The following is a 21,568-nucleotide window of genomic DNA, read 5'->3' as shown; positions in this document are numbered from 1 at the left end:
AGGAGACCACTTCTGAAGTCTCGATGCACGCTACATCACCTCAATCGGCAGATCCTCATAGCTCAGGGGAGGCTCCTGACACGGACGACCTAACGCTTGCAGAGGTTGTGTCGACTTTGCGCTCCACTATACAAACCTGCCACGCAGCAACAATGGTGAGGGTTGAGGAACTCAAGGTGGATTTTGCAATCCTGCGGCAAGATCTCCAGACGGTCCGGGAATGGACTGGCGAAGTGGAACGTCGCATGAGTGACCTGGAGGACATCTGTACTCCATTGCCGGCACACATGGATAATCTCCACCGCAGACTAGAAGCAGCTGAAGCTAAGTATGACGACTTGGAGAATCGGTTAAGGAGGAATAACATCAGATTTGTGGGCTTCCCTGAGAGATCTGAAGGATCGGACGCCACAAAATTCCTTGAAAACTGGCTCAAACACGAACTTGTCTCTGATATTTTCTCTTCGGCCTTCATTATTGAGCGAGCACACCACATTCCTGCCAGGCCGCCTCCACCTGGAGCTCCAGCTAGGCCCCTCATTGCTCGCCTATTAAATTACAGGGACAGGGATGTGACCTTGGCAGCAGCACGCCAGAAAGGGGAGCTTGCATACGAGAATTCACATATATCGTTATATCCGGATTTCTCAAACGAGCTTCGAAAGCAGCGTCAAGAATTCATGGGAGTCAAACGTCGCCTTAGAGAAGTCGGATTACAATATGCTATGCTATACCCTGCAAAATTAAGGGTCTCTGCAGATGGCAAAGCCCACTTCTTCCTTTCTCCGGTTGAAGCCTCCAACTGGCTAGATCGACGCTAATAAAGTAACACCTGCAGGACTCAATCCTTAATATGTGTAAGTACAGGATGGCAAATATTTGATACTATGTCGGGACTCTTTTGTAGGCCCAAATCTATGGAAATCAACAGGATGGTTGCCATTTAAGCCTAGTTATTTACTAGGCTTGTTTAATCCATTCATTCTGGACTTTTATCCTCTATAGCGGTTTCAGGGAGCCATGTAGAGGAGTCTACTTATTTCAACTGAGCGATCCTTTGTTCAATTTCTGTCAAATTTGTCATTTGGTTAACTGCTGCAAAAGTTGTTTTTTTTTTTTCTGTTACATGTGCTGTACAGTTTCGGCGTACCCCTCTAGGATACGAAATGTTCAGGGTTCAACACTCCTCCGATGCTGGGGGATGTAGGGTGGGGGATTTTGGGATTGAATGTCTGTCTACGCTCTTTCTTACTAGCTACACTTTTTTCTTTTCTTTTCTCTTCACCTCTTTTCTTTTTCTTTCCGGCTGTCTACGAGGGAGTACAGATACGCAAATTGGGACTATAAATGTCAGCTGAAATTACAGCCATCTCCTGGAACGTGCGAGGGCTTAGTTCTCCTTTAAAGAAAACGTTAGTATTTAACTTCTTACGGAAATATAGTCCTCACGTTATTTGTCTCCAGGAGACGCATATTTGTAAATCCTCAAATTCCACTCCACTTAAAAAGATCTGGATAGCCCATGCCTACCACTCAGTTTACTCCAATTACTCTAGGGGAACTTCTGTTTTGATATGCAGGTCTTTGCCCTTCCATCTGTTGAGTGTTCGAAATGATCCTGACGGCAGGTTTACTCTCCTACATGCCTCCTTGGCAGGTTTCCCTTATATTATTGTATGTGTGTATTTACCCCCTCCATTTAACGACTCTTTACTGTACGAACTGCTGCTATTTATTACCTCCTTACCTTCAGACCCATTGCTTATCTTAGGGGACTTCAATGCTGTGATGGATAATGCCAAAGATAGGGTAACAACTTCTTCAACTTATAGAGCGGGCACTGGGGCACTGCAGGATTGGGCACAGATAGCGGGTCTGGTCGATGTTTGGAGAGTATGCCATCCAGAGGACCGTATGTTCTCGTGTTACTCAAGGGGGGCCATGTCGAGGATTGATCTTGCCTTTGCCTCACCAGCTATGTCTTCCAAAATTGTTAAAGCTGAATTCCTCCCCAGAGGGATCTCAGACCACGCTCCTCTAAAAATTACTTGGCAGCTTCACTCAGCTGCGACCAGTAAAATTTGGAGATTGAATCCATCCTGGATTACTCACCCAGATATTACGAAAGACATAGAGCAATCTATAATTCATTTCGTTCAGACTAATACAAACACAGCTGAGTTGCCTATAGTGTGGGACGCTATGAAAGCGTACATTAGAGGTGAATACATCTCTAGAATTGCCTATGTCCGTAAAAGAGCTACTCATGATATGGCCAAAACTGAAAAGGATCTAAGTGAGGCAGAGGCAAGCTACATCCAGGACCCCAATGCTCACACTAAACTTATGCATGTAATGGCGCAGCGTCAATATGCCCAGGCGCAGTGGAAATGCGCTCAAAAAAGTCATATGCATAGTAAATTTGCCTTGTATGAGAAAGGGGACAAGAATGGCAAGTTGCTAGCCCTTCTTGCAAGGGAAGAGTGTACTAGACCAGCTATCCACACTCTTGTCAAAAATGATACTGAGATAATTTCTAACCCTTTGGAAATTAACCAAAGCTTGGCAGAGTATTATCAGCTCCTATATGCCTCCAAACTGCAGAAATCCTCTTCTGAGATTGCAACTTATCTACAACAATTGAATCTCCCAAATTTATCTCTAGAGCATAGAGCTTTACTTGATGCCCCTATCCAGGAACAGGAAGTAGTAGAAGCTATAACTGCTTTACCCCAAGGGAAAACTCCGGGCCCAGACGGCATACCTAATTTATGGTACCACACGTATGTTAAACAATTGGCTCCGCTTCTCACGACTATTTCTAACCAGGCATCACATACAGAAGCCCTTCCTTTATCTTTCCGAGACGCCACAATAGTTTTAATCCTGAAGCCAGGAAAGAACCCCCAATTACACTCCTCTTATAGGCCCATTTCATTAATTAATTCGGACGCTAAAATATTTGCCAAGGTGCTTGCACAACGGTTAAATCACGTGATAACTACAATAATTGCCCCCGACCAAGTAGGTTTCATCCCTCATAAAGCAGCGGAACTAAATATTAGACGGTTATACACCAACTTGGCAATTCCCCATGCAAACAAGGGTACTAGAGTCATTGCCTTCTTGGATAACGAGAAGGCATTTGACTCGGTCGAATGGGCCTATTAATGGCAAATCTTGAAACTATTTGGTTGCCGGAAAAACTTTATTACTTGGATTCAAGCTCTATATAATCGAGCCACTGCCAGAATCCTGTCTAATCTAGAGCTTTCTCCCCCTTTTAGATTATTTAGAGGAACTCGCCAGGGGTGCCCGTTGTCACCGGGTCTCTTTGCACTTGCCATGGAGCCGTTACCATGTCTGATTAGAGAAACGCCAAATATACGAGGCCTTGAAATAGGGAACCTTAGGGAAAACATTTCGCTCTTCGCGGATGACACGCTTCTCTATCTGAACGACCCAGGTCCATCGCTTCATACGGCTCTATCTTTAATCAATACCCATACCAACTTTTCAGAATTAGAATTAATTGGGCAAAATCATCTATCATGGAATTAGATCCCTTAGCACTAACCAACATGGACCCATCGCTTCCTTTGGTTCCTGTAGAAACATCAAAGTATTTGGGCATAGTCATACATCCTCAACTAGACAAATTCAAGGAGCTTAACCTAGACCCGTTGATGCTACAGCTTGTCCATATGATTGATAAATGGCTCAGACTTCCCTTATCCTTAATTGGCAGGATAAATTTATTTAAGATGAAATTCCTGCCCAAATTCCTCTACCTTTTTCGTCAGTCCCCAACATGGATACCGACTGGGTTCATTAGGAACCTTCAAAGCCAACTAACTAGACTTTATTGGTCGCCAGGGTCCCCCAGGGTGCAATATAAAGTATTAATTTCCCCAATCACAGAGGGGGGATTGGCTGCGCCAGATAGGTTATTTCCTAGCTGCCCACTTGACATCTATTAGGCGCTGGTTTAGTCCAGATCCAGAGGATCCGGTGACGTTATTGGAGGCACAATTGGTTGGTTCACTAGAAGGGCTGAGGAACTTGGTTTATAGGAAACCCCCGGGCATCGCCTTCCTTACCCCAATGGTACACAATACAGTAAGGGCATGGCAGAGGAGTTTTGCTAGAATACAACAGGATCCTGGAATGTTTTCACCACACACACCACTCTGGTATAACCCTGCTTTGAATGAGCTGGCTTTAGTCCCGGACCCTCAGGCGTGGGTTCAATGCAGGGTGAAATGTCTTGGGGATGTTTTTGATGATGATAATTCCTTGCTTTCGTTCCAGCAGCTCAAGGACACTTCCAACCTTCCTAATAGTATGCTGTTTAGATTTTTTCAATTACGTCATGCTCTGACTCAACAATTCCGCTCAATTGAGCCTCGTATTGAAATCTCTGCACTTGAAAATGTTCTTCGTAAGGACTGCCTTCGTAAGCCCTTGTCTAATATATATGTCTCCATTAGACCTACTGGGTGCCTATCCATGCCGGAGCTTTATCAAAAATGGATTACAAATATACCAGACTTAACTCAGGAACAATGGACTGTCATCCTAGCTGAATCTCTCTCGCCGTTGATACGAGCCCGTGATAAGTTAATCCAATTCAAATACCTGCATCGGGCCTATTATACCCCATATATTCTTCACAGGATCAATCCTGCATTCCCTGATGTTTGCAATCGCTGCAAATGTTCTAAAGCCAACTTCTTTCACTTGACCTGGACTTGCCCGCTAATTGAGGGATTTTGGTTGGAGATTGCCTCCTACATCTCCCATTTTATGGCTTTACCAGTAGAAGTGCACCCAACAGTATTGTTACTTAACTATCTTTCGGATACAACCACTTCTTGCACAGAAAAAACGCTCCTCACTTTTTTACTTTTTTATGCCAAAAAGGCTATTGCTATCAAGTGGAAAGAGGAACATCCACCTACTATTGCTTTTTGGATTACTCTTGTGGAGCAAGCGCTCCTGATTTTGGAGCAAGTCTACTACTCGAGAGGATGCCCAACCAAATTTAACGCCATCTGGACATTGTGGATATTACATAACGAGTCATATTCTAACAGGGAACCAGATTCATCTCAACTTACACTTGATTGGTTACTTGGTCCAGAATGAAAATGGGCTATTGGGTCTCTCGTCAGGGTGTGAGTCTTGGGCCCTGAGGACATAATGACAGAGTGTTTCATCTAATGTGTCTGAATGTGGGTATATATGGTTTTTTTTGCTTGGAGTCATCTGAGTCAATGTGTTCTATAACCATGATCTATGCACTGGATCTCCCTCTTATAAGCCTACACTTCCTTTCTACTTTTCTTCTTTCTTTTTTCTTTCTACTCTCTTCCCATCTACTAATTGTTTTCCCAGGGTGTAAATGAAAATTCACTGGCGCAATGTGTCCTTTGTATCTGCTTTTACTATTGTACAACATGTGTGTACCCCTGTATATTAGACCTTGCACTAGTAATAAATAAAACTTTGAAAAAAAAAAAAAAAGAATAGAAGAAGAGGTTGGAGGAGTGTTTAAACTAGGCAAGGGGGGTTGAGCCAGATTATAGTGAAGCTAAGGTAGACTGGGCAGTGGGATCATTAAGGGGTCATGGGGGAGAAGTTAGGGGGACATACAGTTTACCAGCTAGGGAGATACATCTGTTACAAGAAAAACAGACTAATAGTGACTTTAAATGTAATTCTCCATTAAATAATGTAAATATCAGAGGGAAAACTAGTAACCTCTGCTGTATGCTAGCAAATATACAGAATTTGTCAGGTAAAATGGGAGAGCTAGAGTTAATTGCATGATATAATTGGTATCACTGATCTGTAAGGGGTTCCGCCGGTCAGGAGCGTCTCCTTACCTTCAGGCGCGCTGGCTGGTGCAATGACATCATGAGTGCATGCTTTGTTTGTAAACAAATAAAGAAATGTAAATTTGTTGGTCCTTTCCCCCGTCCTCCATGCCCTAAAAACCCTCTCACTCCCCGTTGCCCAAGCTGGCTTCTGGTTTACAGATCCTGCTCAAGCTCGTGTTTGTTTACTATTCTGGCTTTTACCCTCTGCCTCGTTTTTGACTCTGATCCTTGCCGCCTGACCTGACCTGGCCCGTTCCTGTTTACATCTCTGCCTCCATCTGTACTGCCTTTTCCCCAGAAGTGTACAGGTGCCTTGTCTGCTCTGCAGTAGAAAGTTCCGGGCCCCAAGAGGGTGTCGGTGAAGACTGGGGTTGGCAGGGCTTCCCCTGTTACACAGAGGGGTTTCTCCAGCTGTCTTCAGGGCCCCCACGCTAACAGATCATTATGCTATCAGACAAGCAAAAATCTACATGGAAAAGGGTATTACAGCAAGGAGTATATTATTTTTTAATTATGTAAATAGTAAAAAAAAAAATTAAGGAGGATGGGGTGGGAGCCTTTTTATCAGAGGGTTGATGAGAACAGAAATTAAGCAGAGATTCTGAACTGTTATTTTTCATCTGTCTACACAAATGAGGAACCAAGTAATGAAGGTTTCCTTCTAAATAGTCCCAATTCTATTAATACAACAAACGATGCATGGTTCATGCAAGGGGAAATTCAAAAGACACTAGAACATGCAAAGATAAATAAGGGTCCAGAACCAGATGGTATTCATCTAAGGATACTAAATGAGCTTACTTCTTTGATTGCCAAACCTCTTTACTTAATTTTTCAGGATTCATTGAGGTCTGGCATGGCGGAGAGACTGGTGAATTGCTAATGTGGTACCGCTATTCAAAAAGGGATCCTGTTCTCAGCCTTAAAACTATAGGCCGCTTAGTCTGACATCAGTGGTAGGAACTTTTTGAAGGAGTTTCTGCAAGCATGGTTTTATGTGAAACAGATCTTGCCAAAAAAATTTATTTTTATGAGGAGGTGAGCAGGAACCTTAAAAAATGTTTCACTGTGCACTATGGGTAATATGGAGGTGAACATTTTGGCCACTCCTTTTCTTGTTGGTATTTAAACACGTGATGATATTGTTAATTAAAGGCTTGACAAAGGGCCAGAATTGCCCGAAACATCGCAGTAAGGCACTTTAAGTAACGTTTTCTCTGTTTTCAATAATACCGCGTGCATTAATAAAATAAAATAGAGTTGTTATATTGCCCTACACATGAGCCCAGTGTATAGTTTATGTGTTCAGAAAAAATGTACTCTCTTTTGCAGCCTATCACTCTGAAAAATGAAAAGTCGCCAGCGTTTTTTGGGACTTTTCAACTATTTTTTGAGGAAGTCCTATCTACTCTGTTGCACTTCGTCTGGTCTGAGGTGGCGAAGGCAAGTCTGGCACAAGAGGTAACGTTCAGTAAAATCCGCATCTTAGTGAATTTGCGTAGTTACGTCCCTTCGCCAGACCAAAACTGCCCCCCTCTAGTGACGCTACTGAGTATAATACATGTTAATTACTTTGACACTTTCATTGTTAGGTTTTACTGTTCCTTTAATTATTTTTAAAGCCAGGTGTCATTTATATTTCATGGACAGCACTGCTGCCTTGGGGTCCTAGGTCTTATTTCATCCAGGCAGTGCTGGGCCTAAGCTTCAAGGCACCCAAGGCAAGTGCCACTGAGTCCCAATATAACCCCACTCCCCAGGGCGTACACAACACTGCCCTCAGCATGCACACCACCCTACCCCCCACCTGGACCCACAGATTCAGACTGGCCGAAACTAAGGGAAAGTAGGTGCCCCCCACAGTTAGGCACATGCCCAGTGGAGTAACTAGATATTACTGGGCCCCACAGCAAATAATTTTTCAGGACACCAAAACGTCTATAGATGGACTTGCTTTACCAATATCTATTAAAACTGTTTATGAATTAGTGTCTCATGAGGTCCCTATATCTCCTGGGCCCCTTGCAGTCGCAGGGTCTGCTTCCTCTCTAGTTACGCCCCTGCACATCTCTTCTGTATTCCTCTAGTTCTGACCCTGCACTGGGCACTATCTGCAAGGAGTCTGTACTCTCTCCCTTTCTCTATGTGGGTTTCCTCTGTAAAGTGCTAGATATGTCACTACTACTTAAAGGTGCTGTTCACCTTTAAAGTAACTGTTAGTATGATGTAGAAAGTGATATTCTGAGACAATTGGTTTTCATGTTTTGTTATTTGTGGTTTTTGAGTTATTTAGCTTTTTATACAGCAGCTCTCCAGTTTGCCATTTCAGTAGTTTGGTTGCTAGGGTCCAAACTACCCTAGCAACCATACACTGATTTGAATAAGAGACTGGAATATGAACAGGAGGCGCCTGGATAGAAAGACGAGTAATAAAAAGTAGCAATAACAATACATTTGTATTTGTTTTTAGATGGTGTCAGTGACCCCCATTTGAAAGCTGGAAAGAGTCAGAAGAAGAAGAAGGCAAACCGTTCAATAACTATGAAAATAAATAATGAGGACCAATTGAAAAGTTGCTTAGAATTGACCATTCTATAACAAAGGTGAACCACCCCTTTAACACAGAGGTCCTACATTACAACAATCAATTAACATCAGCAACAAATCAATTTAGTACTTTAATTTACTTAGACAGATGGCACTTCACTTATTATTGGTGGTACGATTTTATGGCAGCGCAATCACGTTAGTAAATGAACGAAACTGCCAATGGGAAACATTAACAAACACTGTTTATCTTCTTCTGGCTGTAAATTCTCCTTCATAGTGATTGGCTCGGGCGGTCTTTACAGCAATGGTTTAGTCTTGTTGGTTCTGGGAGGGTGACATTGGGCGGCGCTATTTGCAATACCTTGTCTCTAGTACCCGGCAGAAGGAGGTCAGTCATCCAGTTATACGACGGGATTTGCCGCATGCCATAAAACGTTCATCATGGCTCAGGCAGCTCAAAGGCTTGTAAAGGCTGTAAAAACAAAGACCCCTCAGCTTGTTGGCGGTAAGAACGTACGGTCGGCGAGTTAAAGAGAACGTTGTCATATAGGCTTTATACATCGGGCTTATTCCTGTTCTGCAGGAGGCATGGTCTTAACGTGGCAGCCTTGTTAACTATATCGTGATTAAAACACTATACACATAATAAAAAGAACATCTATTTCCAAAATAAACATTTAAATGTTAAATAACTTAAGAGAATTACAATATATTCTAATCAGGAGTCCCTGGTACTGATCCCTCTCCTCTTTCCCCAAACACTCCGTAGAATGTGGAGCTATATATAGATAATGAGTTTCTGGATAAGGGGTCCTATACCGGTCTAGGGTTTTTCTGTACTTTGGAGTATCATGCCCTTAAACTACTAAAAAAACAGGATTGAATTGCCATTAATAGACTTGAGATCAGTTATTTTGTAGGCCAACCATTAACACAAGGTTGTAGAAATAGTGCACTGTGTGAAATGGCTATGCCATATTTCAGAGCTTTTTAAATATTGGCTTCCCAGGTATATCCCATTTCAGGGGTCAGAACCAGAGGACACAAACGGAAGTGAAAAATGGGAAAAATATGTATGTAGTGTGAAAAGTTGCTTATTACATCATATATTACAAATTTTTTTTTAAAAAATTGCACTGACAGGAAATGGTAACCTATAGAAAAAGTCTTTATTGTGGAGTCTGAAATCAACTGAACTGAAGAAATTGTTTGGAAGGTGAGCAACCCTTTTAAAAAGATCAACAATCCAGTTCTTTCTGCTTCCTTCGGCAACTCTTCCTTCTCAGCAAAGCCAGATCAAATCCAATTGAAACCTAGTATACTAGTGATGTGCGGCCAACCCGATACCCGCGGGTCGGGCGGGTTCGGGTCGACCACGAACTGCTCCTTGCGGGCGGGTTGAGCTCTTCTCCTGCTCTCCCCACCCGCCACCTTCAAATGCCAGCCTCCGACTTCCGGTTTTATAGTCTCGCATCTGCTCGCCCCGTCCCTTTTGTGACGTCATTATGACGTCATCGGCGGCGCGGGTCTATAAAAGGACCCCGGAAGCGCGGGCGGCAGCAGGGTGGGTTAGGAAAACCGTGACCCTCACATCACTATAGTATACATTGTGCCTAACAGTGATGTCATGCTTAGGCTGATGACACATGGGCTGATTTTCAGCCTCTGGATAATTAACCCTTGTGCTTGCATCAGCCCTCTCATGTATTTGCACCCGGAGCCATTGTATTGACTAGGGTGTAGGATCATGGAGCAGATTTCTGCACAGAAATGCATATGAACGCATTTTGGCCAATATCTGTCTCTTAGCCTTAGGCACAATGTTTACTTGCTTGAGTGATTCTAGCTGCACAAGTGGGGAGAGTAGTAGGGTAGAAGACTGATTTGAGTACTTGAGCATCTGAGGCAGCAGTAGGACCTGAATTACCAACCCCAGTGAGATTTATATAATTTTTTTAGGTAAGGGAACTTTACAGCATGTCTATTTTCATGATGGCAGTCATGCAATTTTTTAAACTTAAAAATCTTTTAAAGTAATGTATACATCTACAAATCTCTGTAAGTAGGTGTCACATCCACTAACTGTTTTTGTTCCTGCTTGTACTATAAAGAAACTGAATTGATGGATTGAATACATTTATGATTAGTAAAATATTCTATTAAAAAATTGCTTCTCTGTCTTGCAGCTGCTGTCGGCTACTCCCGTCCACGCCTTGCTACATTCTGGTACTATGCCAGAGTTGAGCTCGCCCCTCCAAGTCCTGCAGAGATCCCAAAAGCCATTGAGAGCATAATTGGTCTGGCCAAGTCTTTCCAAAGTGGCCGCCTGTCTGAGCTCACTGTTAGGGTAAGAAATATGGGAGGGATGATATCTTGATCAATGAAAAAAACTCCTCTTTTACACTTTCACATATTGTGTTATGCGTCCTGTGCATATATGCATATTTTGCCTAAAAGGATACTGACAATAAAAAAACTACTCTTCAAGTCACATGACTGGGGCAGCTGGGAAACTGACAATATATCTAGCCCCATTTCAGATTCCAAAATTGAATAAAAAAAAAATCTGTTTGCTCTTTTGAGAAATTGATTTCAGTGCAGAAGTCTGCTGGAGCAGCACTATTAACTGATGCGTTTTGAAAAAAACATGTTTTCCGATGATAGGACCCCTTTAATGTACATTAGAAGTTAAGCTGTATAGGTCAGTTTGATAATTTTTCACAGGTAGTAGTAATTGTTACTTGAAGTTCCTAAACAAACCGTTTTGCGTACAGAGGCAATAGTCTGTTCTAAAGCCAACAGACTATTGCTTCACAAATATGGCAGCTACTCCTAGAGAAACACGGCGGATCAGATAAGTAGTAGAAAAGCATCTGGCAAATACTTATGGCAAAATTGTAAATCGCATGCAAAGACAATGTTATGAAAGATGTAAAAAAAAAAAAAAAAAAGTTTGCTGATCACCAAATTCCTTTGTTGGACTAAAGGGGCAATAAAAGCTGCTAAGATTCGATATGAACAGCACCACAATGTCTTGTTATAATAAAAATGCCTTTATTGCACACTTATAGGGTATTACCACCAATATAAAAAGATGCTGACAGATCTCGATTGGGAAGGGTAAAAAATCCCATCGGATTGCGGCTGCGTCTGTTTGTTGATGCGGTCCCACGATCCGCCCGTAGGGCCCACGATCGGATCAGCCCGATATCGCTCACCTAAATCTGGGCATAGCAGGGATAGATCCGCTCTTTTGGTGACATCTGCAAACTAACAGATCTCCCCTTCCTTCGGTCTTTTTTTCCTTCTTCTCTTTCCTTCGCTGGCTGGATGACAATGTGTGTGTATGGCGGGTTCATGAGTCGTAGGGTGTCCGGACACCTGGAGTATGTTCATGGTCAAGTGAGTACCCATCCCCTTTTGCACAATACCTCATGGCTACGGTTAAGTTAATATCTTGGAATGTTCGGGGCCTAAATGATAAAGTGAAGCGGGCATTGGTTTTCAACTATGTGAAGTCTTATGCCCCCCACATTCTACTACTTCAGGAGACCCACTTGGTTGGGAACCGGGTCCTAGCTCTTCGAAAACCATGGGTGGCTTATGTTCATCATACTACATATTCAACTTATGCCAGGGGCACATCGGTCCTAGTTAGGAAAGGTTTCCCATTTGACCTCTTGGAGGTGCGTTCGGACAGAGCGGGCAGGTATCAAGTATTGGCGTGTGTTATAGCTGGCTTTCCCATCCTCATAGCTAATATTTACATCCCTCCCCCGTTTACGGAGACAGTGCTTCATGACCTGTATCAGACACTGTTGCAGTTGCCCCCAGCCCCGGTGTGTATCATGGGTGACTTTAATAGTTGCTGCAATCCTCTATTGGATAGATTATCCGCCCCTTCAGCAACCACCTCTAAACTTGCGGATTGGGCCCAGGCGTACAATTTGGTTGATGTATGGCGCTGGAAATATCCTGAGCGCAGGCAATTCTCCTGTTATTCCACCTCATATCAGTCGTTGTCCCGCATAGACCTGGCACTGGTTACTTCGGACCTACTCCCCAAAGTTAGAGAGATTGGGTATTTACCACGGGGAATCTCAGACCATGCCCCTTTACTTCTTTCACTGGACCTCCTCTCAGACCCTGCACATAGGACTTGGAGGCTGAGCCCTTACTGGCTGAAGGTCCCTAGCGTGGTAGGGGAATCCACTGACTCTGTCACGCAGTATTGGAGTGTAAATCATGGTTCTGTGAATCCCTCGACTGCCTGGGAGGCTTTTAAGGCAGTCTCTCGTGGTACTCTGATGGCTGCAGTTGCCAGGGCTAGAAACACTACTAAAGAGTCTCTACAACTCCTAGAATCAGCAGTTACCCAAACCGAATCTGTATATATTGACAATCCCTCGCCACGGACGCATGGGGAATTTGCTGCTGCTCTTCGGCGTCTCAATTTGCATAGGTTAGAACTGACTAAAAAGCAACTTCTACACGCCACCAGCACTATATTTGCATATGGTGATAAAAATGGCAAACCCTTAGCTTTCCTGGCCAATCCCCCTAATGGTACTTCTGCTATTCCCAGGATACTATCCTCAACAGGGGCCATGTTGACCTCCCCATCTGACATAGCCTTGGAATTCAGTAAATTTTACTCCTCTCTCTACACCTCTACTGCGCATTATTCCACTGATGATCTTCATGATTATCTTAATAGGATCCCCATTCCAAATATTTCACCTCAGCAGGCGAGGTACATGGACTCCCCGATTTCTCCTCTTGAGATTGCAGAGGCCATTTTATCCTTCCCCTCTGGCAAATCCCCAGGTCCGGATGGCTTTGTTATAGAGTGGTACCGTATTCATTTGCGTGAAATAGTCCCCAAATTGCATGAAACCCTGATGTATGCCTTTGAAAGTTTTTCTCTCCCTAAAACGTTCTCAGACGCGACAATTGTAGTGATCCCCAAACCGGGGAAGGACCCCACGCTGTGTTCCTCTTATAGACCTATCTCACTACTCAACATGGAAGTTAAAATTCTTGCAAAAGTCTTAGCTAAGCGTCTTGTTAAAGTGGTAACTACGGTAGTGGAACCAGATCAGACCGGCTTTATGCCTTCTAAATCAACCAGCTTTAACCTGAGACGTTTGTTTCTTAACTTACAACTAAATCATGAAAATGTGGGTTCCAGGCTGGTGGTTTCGTTGGACACGGCTAAGGCATTTGACTCAGTGGAATGGCCCTATTTATGGGAGGTTGTGACTAGAATGGGTTTTGGCCCTTGCTTTATAAAATGGCTTAAGTTGATGTACAGTGAACCAAAGGCATCCATCAGGGTTAATGGCATTACTTCTATACCATTTTGCCTTACCAGAGGTACTCGTCAGGGGTGCCCCCTCTCCCCGCTCATATTTGCGCTGGCAATTGAACCTATGGCCATAGCAATTAGGCACTCTCCCCGGGTCCGGGGTCTCATCTACAAAACAATTGAAGAGAAGATCTCATTGTATGCAGATGATACGCTCCTGTACTTAGCAGACCCACACGAATCACTCACTTCTGTGCTTGGGATTGTCAAACAATTTGGTTCGTTCTCGGGCCTCCAAATTAACTGGGACAAGTCCCTACTATTCCCCCTTGACGGACAACTCCCGATAGAGATGGCCCCGGACTGTAACCTTAAGGTGACGGACAATTTTAAGTACCTAGGGATAACAGTGCATAAAGATCCGACATTATTTTTGCAGCATAACTTATACTCCTTACATCGCAAATTTAGGGACACGCTTGCACACTGGACCAAACTCCCTCTCACGCTAATTGGAAGAATTAATATTTGCAAAATGATTTATCTTCCTAAATTTCTTTATATACTGAGTAATACCCCCTGCCACATACCCAAGAAAGCATTGCTTGATATTGATCGAACACAATCTGAATTTATTTGGGGAAACAAAACGCCCACACTGTCCAGAGCCACCCTCAATGCTCCACGAGCTCATCTAGGACTGACCTCTCCCAATTATGAACTATACTATCTTGCCTCCCAGGCCTCGCATGCAGCTGGTTGGAAAGTGTTTGACGCTGATAACCAGGCATCCATAATTGAGGCGCTGTATCTTACCTCTGTGGAAAGTTTGCACAATGCTTTATATAGAACCCGAAAGGATCTTGGCCCTTTATTGCCTGTAATGGATGCCGCTAAGAGAGCCTGGGATGCAATTGTGCAAACCACAAAAGCTGATACCTCTCTGTCTCCAGACTCGCCTTTATGGGGTAATAGTAACTATTCGCACCTAGCTGCCTTCTCAGAAGTGGGGACGTGGACTAAATTTGGTCTGAAGCGGCTATCACAAGTATACACAGATGGGACTCTTCACACACTCCCTCAATTGCGCCAGATTCTCTCTCTGCCTGACCTGTCTGAATTCCGATACAACCAGATTAGCCATCTTTGCTCAGCACAGTTCCCAACCCCCCCCCTACATCTACAATGTACAGGGATAGAACAATTGATAGCCCAGCCCACTAAGGTCAAGCTATTATCTAATACCTATAAGCACTTAATTTCTAACAGATATGATCCCAGACCCAGGGTGAAATATAAGTGGGAGAGTAGTGGGGTTCGTGTTGACCCAGATGATTGGGAAGAAATCATAGACAATTTATATGTGCCGTTGGTGAGTGTGAGAGATAGGCTTATACAGTTTAGGATTATACATCAAACATACCTCACTCCCCAGAAACTATTTACAATGGGAAGGTTGGCCTCGCCTGGTTGCCCAAGGTGTGGTGCCCCTGTTGCTACTTTTATACATCTACTGTGGGATTGCCCGGTGATACTTAGATACTGGAGGGCAATTGTGAACTTTATGGCTACCGAACTGGAGCTTCCCCAGATACTTAACCCGGCTACCTGTCTTTTGGGTCTTCTTGACTCCGTGGTTCCTAGAGTAAGCACTAGGTGTCTGATGCGGTTGCTTTTCTTTTACGCAAAAAAAGTTGTTGCCCTTCACTGGATGGGCCCTTCGCCACCGACTCTGAATAGATGGATTGGACTGATTAATTCACAATTGGAACTGTACAAGCTCACTTACTTAGCACGTGGATGTCCTAAAAAATTCGAGAATATTTGGAATACATGGCTTGAGTCGCCAGCCACCTCGACTGACCGATGATTTCAGCCACTTCTCTTCTCCCCTGTCCTTTCTTCTTTCCTCCTTTTCTACCTAACTTTCTTTCCTTCTAATTTTTGTTCTGTTGTAAAATGCAATAAAAATCAACCTTTAAAAAAAAACTAACAGATCTCCCTGTGTGTGGGCCACGTATATGTGCCTGTTCTCTTGATGCTGCATCTCTGCACATATTGGGATGAACAGCAGCAACTTAGACTTTGCTATATGATGGTATAACAGGGCAATTCTGTTGAAATCCACACTTGAGGAGCACTTTTGTGAACTGAAGGTTGGAAAGTAAGGTCCAAAGTTTACAGGAATAAAACCAAAATAGTGTACACATTTTTGTTTGTGTCTGGTACTTTTCGATGATGCTGACCCTAATTTTCCTCAATCTCTTCTCAACAGGAGGCCCTGCGAAATGGTCTGGTAGTTACAGAGGTCCTTATGTGGTTTTATATTGGGGAGTGCATCGGAAAAGGTGGCCTTGTAGGATACAATGTTTGAGACTTTTTTTTTCCACTTCACTATTGTGATAATGACATCATGGACTAAATAAACCGTAAAGAAACTCTTCTTCCTCAACATCACTCCACTTATCTCGTTTATTTTGTCAGTCATTAAGGATCTTGTTTCTTGTTCTAGTTGGCTGCATGACATCATTGAGAACGTCTTACCCTTTTCTACTATACAAGTTCAATATCTGGCAGACATTGGTAACTTTTTTTGGTAACTAAACCAATGGTATTCCTGTGTCACAGACCACTGCAAAAAAGCAATACTTTTGTAAAGGCAAAGGATTCCCAATTTTTCGTGAAAACTTTGCTGGTAGAGAGCACGGTTTTCTTTCTTTTTGGAGGTTGGATAAACAATTATTGCTGTTTTTAGTCATTCGAATGAACACAGATAAACAGATCTACAAGGCTCTCTTTATTTTAATACAGAGAGGGGGTAATTTCAAGAGATATTAGTTGTAATGGAAACACCAATCCTGTCTTGGTGGTATGAGAACAGAGAATTTTACCCAAACACACATTTTGTACAGTACTTTACACACAAAGGCTAGTTATACAGCTATTTTTGTGCTACCATAGTCACCCAGTGTTTTTGTGCTACCATAGTCACCCATTGTTTTAAATACTTTTCTTTTGGAACCAGAACCAGCAGTACTAATAGCCCCTGCTACAGTACATGTTGGCATTGGCGTCCACAGAAGATTTTCCAGGGGGGGCAATGAAGAAAACATCTTACACAAATTACTTGTACCCACATTTACAACTAGATACATACAGTGAAGCCTCCATTTTACATACCCTCATTTTAAGTATTTCCATATGTTATACAACTTTTTGTGGTCCCACCAATATTTAATGCATAATACATTTCACTGACTTTACACTATTTTTCTGGTCCAATGTTACATATGGCAACAGAATATCCTCTATTATGATGTGTGTGTGAGAGAGAGTGTGTGTGTGGAAATATGCAACAAACAATGTGTTTTTCCCCAGCCTCTAACACGGATTTCCATTGGAAATCTGGGGGGGGTGAGATGTTAAGGTGCACGGTATAGGAGGAATGTTTAGGCCCTTGCTGGGTCTGCTGCACCCTACTAAAGCATATTTGTTGGGTGCAGCTCTAGTCTCAGTCTCTATAGACAAGTGTCAATAGGCTGTGGCAATAGGCTGCAAGCTTCAAGGGATACTATGCCTTTCTATGTCTATTTAAGCCTCTGCCTGGATGCTAGGGAGGTAGAAAATTTGAAACAAGAAAATTATTCCAATTCAAACATAAAGAGCTGCAAAAGAGTAAAGTGAAAAAACATATTCCCAACAGAATAATACTGTCTGCCTCAGTGATCCCATAACTGTATCTCTCTAGCCACTGCTAAACTACAATTCCCAGCATTCAAAGCCAGAACCAGTAGCAGAGTTGTAGCTGATGGGCTAAGAGAGGAGATCTCAGCAGGACCTTCCTTCATTGGGCATGGGAGAGTCCAGTCAGGGACCAGTGAGTTCTGATGGTGGCCCTGGTTCTATGGCTGCTTATGTTTGATGTCTATTTGTTGTATTTTCATAAATGCACATGTGTGTGACTGATGTGATTGGCTGACAATTACTGGTATATCATGCCTTACTTGAGGATGACATCACTCCCAGCTCAGCACTGATTGGCTGAAAGCTGCCAGGGAAGGTGACTTAACGGCTCAGACACAAGTGACCAGTATTTCATTTCTGGATTCAGAGGTAAGTGGAACAGACTTTATGGGGGGGGGGGCTAAAGTCAATGATACAAGGGGATAGTTTGGGCAGTGTGGGTTAAATGATTTATAGTAGTGCGGGGACTAGAGCCAGGCCCGGACTGGCAATCTGTGGGATCTGGCAAATGCCAAAGGGGCTGCTGTAAGATGCCATAGACAGTCACTTTGTATTGGGCTGCTGGGGGGGGGGCTGTGAGAGTCTCTGTCTAAAATGCCAGGGCCATTTTTAAATCCCAGTCCGGACTTTAGTCTAGAGCCAAAGCTCCCAAAATTGCCCCACCATTGCCTGCTATTGAAATTGTCTGGGAAGGTGCTTGTCATGAAATTGTCCATTGGAGATATCTGTCTGTCTTTCCAGTTCCATCTTTTCCAATTTCATTGGAAAAGGGGGGGGCATTTTTGGCGATAAGCCATCAGGGGGTACAAAGAGGTACAACTACAAGGAAGGGGACAATCAATGATAGGGCCTTGAAAATGGTTTCTGGTGGCAGCCCTGCCCCTTCCCAAACTATTAATATTTGTGGGTGCCAAAGTACCCAAAATCTGCCTGTGTGCCATTGCTAAGGGGAGTGAGACAACATGAGAACTTGCTGTCCCACTGACTCTAAACCTGTGCTTATCTAGCTGTGCCTTAACTACAATTCCCAGCACCCCCTGTGGCTGACTTGTAGTTATAGAATAAAGTGTATTTCTTGTTTACTTGTTACAGCTTTTGAAGTGTTAGACCATTTACTCTGCTGCTCTTTAGCTGTAACTGTCAACTGCCATTTTTCCAACTGCCATTGGCCAACTGTCCCACTCATCACTCATCCTAGTGGCCTCAACATTAGAGTAGATGATGGGTAAGGGAGGACCTGAGAAGAAAGACAAGTAACACAAGCCTATAATTAGGGTGCCTTGTGTTATGGGTGCAGGGACAATGATCAGAGCTTGACTGGTTATGAAAAGCCCCAGTGAGCCCATTACTCACCTGGGCCTCTAATGGGAACCAGTGTCTTCAGCCCTATTACACCCTGCCAGTATCATACAGCTTTACAGTAATAGCACAGAGGGGGGTTTGGGATGTTTTGTCCCCAAGTGATTTCCAGTTCAGTTTATGGCCAATCAAATGCTCACTCCCAAATGATCACTCCCGTTCATTTCTAAATCCAATTTAATTGAGCCCTGGTGAAAGCAATTGGCATAGAAATGAATGAGGGTGATTCCAAGTGTTCATTTAACTATTCGTTTGTGCATTGTGTCACCAGGACCCAACCTTGGTTAGAAGGGGTGTCTAGGGCCCTTGATTTCACCAATAAATTCTGTCTCTCCCAATCAGTTCCTTCATTCTATTAAAGTTGCTGTTGATTGGTGCTACTGGTTATTTATAAGGCACAACCATATTCAGTAGCGCAGTATTAACCTATTAAGGGAAATCCAGTATACACAGATATATATGGCAGAGAGGGTTCAGTTCTCAATCTCTTCTCTCTTTTTCTCTCCCCATAAAGTGAAATACGAGCGATTCCCAGTGATTCCCAGTGATTTCCAGTGATTCCTAGTGATTCCCAGCGATTCCTAGTGATTCTCAGTGATTCTCATCGATTCCCAGGAGCAGAAGGAGAAAGAAGAAACACAAAAGTCTTTTTAAAGACTATCAACTTTCATCAGGAGCAGAAGAACAACTTGCCCAACCCATTGTGGGTTATTTGGAGGAAGGTAAGGATCCTGCATTTTCCAATCCAGGGCCACCATCATGGGGGGACAGGGGGGGGACAAGTGTTCCGGGCCCGGGCATGAAGGTGGGCCCTGCAGTGCTGCACTTTTGAAAGAGCCGGGCCCCCTTGAGAGTGCCCGAGCCGTGCGGCCATTTTTCCCGAACAGCCAAAATGCGGAAGTGACAAAAAGCCAAACAGCCAAAGGATCCTGAAGCGGCGAAAAGACCCAAAGTCACGAAAGGTGGCGAAGTTGAAGTCCTGAAGCCATGAGTTCCGTTCTACTGAACACCAATTTGTGGGGTTTTTTTGTTAAATCCCATGGCCACCAATGTATTATTTTAAAAATATTTTTTGGGGCCCCAATTTTTTTTTTAACTTGTAAGGGGGCCCCTGCCGCCAATGTTTTTTAAAACAAACTTTTATGGGGGTCCCTGGCGCCAATGTTTTGTTTTTTTAACTTATAAAGGGGCCCTGACCATCAATAGCTTTTTATAACTTGTGTGTGGGGGGGTTACTTTTTTAGCGCTGATGTCTGTGTGGTCTTTTAACTCTGATGTGGAGTGGGCGGGATCTGGGGTGGGGCTAGGGCACAAATATGGGCGGGGCCCAAACATTTTGTTGTATGGGGCCCAGTGATTTCTAATGGTGGCACTGTTCCCATCTGTAATATGTATTACACAGTAGATGAGGCTGAAAAAAGACACATGCCCACCAAGGTCTACCTTTTTGTGTAACTGCTGATCCAGAGGAAAGTAGGGCCCTGACAGAAATAATGGGCTGATTTGTGGACCAAATAAAATGGGATGGTATTGTCTTAAAATGGGGACATGGGGAGCTGGTGGGGAGGGGCATTCTATATACATAAGTACGCATTTGTTTTTAATTGGAACCATATTAAAACTATAGTTTCAGAATGAAAAGGGTTCTTATTAAATAAGGTGTAAATATGCTGCTGTTTTTACCTCTTTATTGTGTTTATTTGGGGGGTCTTACATCTTTACGTTAATTCTAACCTTCCCAAATCTCTATTTTATATTACAGGAACATCAAAGATGGGCATGAGTGCAAGTAGCCGGCAATACTACCAGTGGCGCTTTGAAAAGGTAAAGGTGCTCACAGCTAATTTGCTCATTTTATTTTCTGACTGCTGAGAAAGGTATCCAAGGGGTTAAAGGAGGGGCTAACCCAATGCTAAACATGGCATATCTTCTGTGTAAATACAGGTATGGGATGCATTATCCGGAAACCCGTTATCCAGAAAGTTCCGAATTATGGAAAGGCAGTCTCCCATAGACTCCATTATAATAAAAGAATTAAAATTTTTAAAAACAAATTTCCTTTTCTCTATAGTAATAAAACAGTAGCTTGTACTTGATCTAAACTAAGTTATAATTAATCCTTATTGGAAGCAAAACCAGCGTATTTGGTTTATTTAATGTTTACGTGATTTTTTAGTAGTCTTAAGGTGTGAGAATCAAAATTACAGAAAGACCTGTTATCCGGAAAGCCCCAGGTCCCGAGCATTCTGGATAATAGGTCCCATACCTGTACAATGAAACAGCTCACAGCTAATTTCCTCATTTTATTTTCTGACTGCTGAGAAAGGTATCCAAGGGGTTAAAGGAGGGGCTAACCCAATGCTAAACATGTCATATCTTCTGTGTAAATACAACGAAACAGAAATTTGACAGGGTTTAGCATAGTGTGTGCCCTGACCTCAATGTTTTCTTGCTACTTACATTTTTCTAGCCCTCACCGTGGATCTCGCCTGATCTGGACATCTTTGAGATCAGGGATTTTGAGGATCCACTCGCGGGCCCTTATCTCGAGTGCATCAGGGACAAGATCACCTTTGACATCAGGTTTGCACTCTACGATCTGTGGATGGCCAAGGACTGCGTGAAGATAACAAAATGGTGGAAATTACACCTTAAGAACGAGTTCTGGCAGGACTACAGATACATCAAGGCCCACCTGAAACACCTCTACAAAGACCTAGAGAAG

General features: G+C 43.2%; 1 protein-coding gene across 1 annotated transcript; it reads left to right on the top strand.

Moving 5' to 3' along the window:
• The first annotated feature begins 8,790 nt into the window (after positions 1–8,790).
• On the top strand, positions 8,791–16,522 carry LOC121396458 (ATP synthase subunit g, mitochondrial-like). The gene is made up of 3 exons (XM_041571365.1): positions 8,791–8,937; positions 10,619–10,779; positions 16,016–16,522. The coding sequence occupies exons 1-3, from the start codon at positions 8,874–8,876 to the stop codon at positions 16,112–16,114; spliced, it is 324 nt and encodes a 107-aa protein (XP_041427299.1). The 5' UTR covers positions 8,791–8,873; the 3' UTR covers positions 16,115–16,522.
• The last annotated feature ends 5,046 nt before the right edge of the window (positions 16,523–21,568 follow it).

Source organism: Xenopus laevis, chromosome 7S (genome assembly GCF_017654675.1).
Source record: "Xenopus laevis strain J_2021 chromosome 7S, Xenopus_laevis_v10.1, whole genome shotgun sequence".
NCBI lineage: Eukaryota > Metazoa > Chordata > Amphibia > Anura > Pipidae > Xenopus > Xenopus laevis.
The sequence above is the reverse complement of the archived record's forward strand: the minus strand, read 5'-3'. Positions and strand labels throughout refer to the sequence as shown.

What these genes read in the sequence shown, in the direction of transcription:
- LOC121396458 (XM_041571365.1), top strand. Translation starts at nt 8,874, where the DNA reads ATGGCTCAGGCAGCTCAAAGGCTTGTAAAGGCTGTAAAAACAAAGACC. An exon ending in GACCCCTCAGCTTGTTGGCG is followed by an intron (nt 8,938 to 10,618) that starts GTAAGAACGTAC and finishes TCTGTCTTGCAG; the next exon opens with CTGCTGTCGGCTACTCCCGT. An exon ending in TGTCTGAGCTCACTGTTAGG is followed by an intron (nt 10,780 to 16,015) that starts GTAAGAAATATG and finishes TCTTCTCAACAG; the next exon opens with GAGGCCCTGCGAAATGGTCT.